Source organism: Camellia sinensis, chromosome 2 (assembly GCF_055761805.1).
Source record: "Camellia sinensis isolate YWXY chromosome 2, ASM5576180v1, whole genome shotgun sequence".
Classification (NCBI taxonomy): domain Eukaryota; kingdom Viridiplantae; phylum Streptophyta; class Magnoliopsida; order Ericales; family Theaceae; genus Camellia; species Camellia sinensis.
The window spans coordinates 83,114,140-83,116,208 of record NC_138962.1 but is presented as its reverse complement, the minus strand read 5'-3'; the positions used below and the strand labels follow the sequence as shown (position 1 = coordinate 83,116,208).

Here is a 2,069-nt window from a genome sequence, read left to right as displayed (position 1 = left end):
ACAGACATAGAGCCCTCTCACCTGCGACAAAGAAGCTCGTGTAGAGAACCACCAGTAAAGAAGATCCCCAGAAACGAGTCTGGGCATCAGAGCCAGCCAATCTCGATACAAAGTGAGGCGGCGAGCAACCACACCTGCGGCTCACGTCGGAGAAGGGCTACGAGGCAGAAGACGGTTAGCCAGCATACTGAGTACCCTCCTCAAGACCTTCGTACTTGGCTGATTGGCAACAAGCAGAATGAGTAACGTCGAGATCATCTAGACCGCACCATCCACCAGAGAGAGCACCGAGCGTTGGATAGGCTTGTCTCTTCCCCATTCTCCCTGGAAATCGAGGCCATAAGACCACCCAAGAAATTCACCCCACCAAAGTTCACGTCACACGATAGGAAGTCAAATCCATTGACACACATCAGCCATTATAGACAGATGCTGTCCCTATGGAGGCGAGACGAAGCACTAATGTGCAAAGTCTTCCCGTCCAACTTGGGAGAATCCGGGCTTCGATGGTTCGATAGACTCTCCGCTAGATCAATTTACGACTGGAAGCAGCTCTCCGAAGAGTTCTTAGCCAGGTTTGTTTCTAACACTAAGATTTCGAAAGAGCCGGATACACTGTTCAGCCTCCGAAAAGAACAGGAAGAAATGCTGCGCAATTATGCTAGGAGGTATTGGAAAGAGTACAATGACTTAGAAGAAAATGTTTGCAGTGAGCAGATGGCTATTATGACCTTCAAACATGGTCTGCGCCCGGAAAGTAAGTTGAGACAATCACTTACCAAGCACCCAGCCACAACACTGAAAGATTTGCGTGCCAGGATTGAGCAGTATGCTCGCCTTAAAAATGACTAGATCTCCATCGAGGTAGCATCAGCAGAACGAACAGCTCGGCACAAGAAGAGAACGGACCGAGGGGAACATCAGGGACTCACAGTGAATGAGGTGGATAAGTCCAAATCTCACGAAGTAGTCATGACCGTATTCAAAGATCCAATCTATCGTATCTTAGAAAAGATCAAGAGGGAGCTCTTCTTTATTTGACCGCCGAAAATGTTGGGGGATCCGGCTCGGCGTAATCAGAAGCTCAGATACACTTATCACCAAGACAGGGGGCATATGACTCAGAATTGTAGAGCACTAAAGCAACACCTGGAAGATCTAGTAGCAGCTGGACACCTCCTGTAGACACCCCATTTTTGACTGCCTTTAAGACTTGGACGCGACTGATGGTTTTGGAAGTTGTGCAATGCAAACGGTCGATTTCTTCGGCAAGAGGCGAGCCAAATCTCAACTTCGTACCCCTTTTTGGACCAAAACAATCTTGATCAAAAGATTTTAGACCTTAAAACCCTCTCTTTCAAAACGTTTTTGAAATAAAGTTTTTACGATGTTCCGAGGCTCGCATTTTGTCAAATGTTACGCTTTTCGGTAAACCGAGCAAGGACAAAGTGGAAATGAACGAAAGAGAGATGAAATTTTTGAAAAATCTTTCAAAACACCTTGTCTAGGGGTTTGGAGTTGAAGAAAAGAGGAGAAGAGAAAGCAAAACTAGTTTGGGAGAAGTTCGGCGTGAATCCGGATAGAACCAAATCTGCACGGCTTCACCGAAACGGGCATAACCCTTTGCACAAGAGGAATTTTAATGCGAGGTTGGCGCCATTGGAAAGCTAACTTCTGGGGCTTCAATGTAGCCATATGGAAAACCAGAAAATCAGATGGCCAACCAGATTTTTTGGTCAAAAGTGGTTCAGCATGAATCCGGGAAGGAGAGAAAACATCTGCGCGGCTTCACCAAAACGGGCATAACTCTTTGCACAGGAAGAATTAAGATATGAGGCCACTACCGTTGGAAATCTTACTTCCGAGGCTTCATTTTTCACTGAAGAGTCTCATAAGGACAAGTTCGGGTGGGGGAGATATGGTTGGTTGAAGTCCGTTTGGACCGAATCTGCGCGGCTTCACCAAAACTGGCATAACTTTTTGCACAGGAGGAATTTTAATGCAAGGTTTGCGGCATTGGAAAGCTAACTTCAAGGGCTTCATGGACGACCAGCTTTGGGGCTTGAACC

At 46.6% G+C, this 2,069-nt stretch overlaps 1 protein-coding gene across 1 annotated transcript; it reads left to right on the top strand.

Moving 5' to 3' along the window:
• The first annotated feature begins 429 nt into the window (after positions 1–429).
• Positions 430–852, top strand: LOC145814833 (uncharacterized). Its single transcript, XM_082911821.1, has one exon. It carries the CDS (start codon positions 430–432, stop codon positions 850–852), a length of 423 nt encoding a protein of 140 aa, XP_082767947.1.
• Positions 853–2,069: the final 1,217 nt, after the last annotated feature.

Bases quoted from the DNA above. Each gene is read 5' to 3' on its own strand.
- LOC145814833 (XM_082911821.1), top strand. From the start codon at position 430: ATGCTGTCCCTATGGAGGCGAGACGAAGCACTAATGTGCAAAGTCTTC.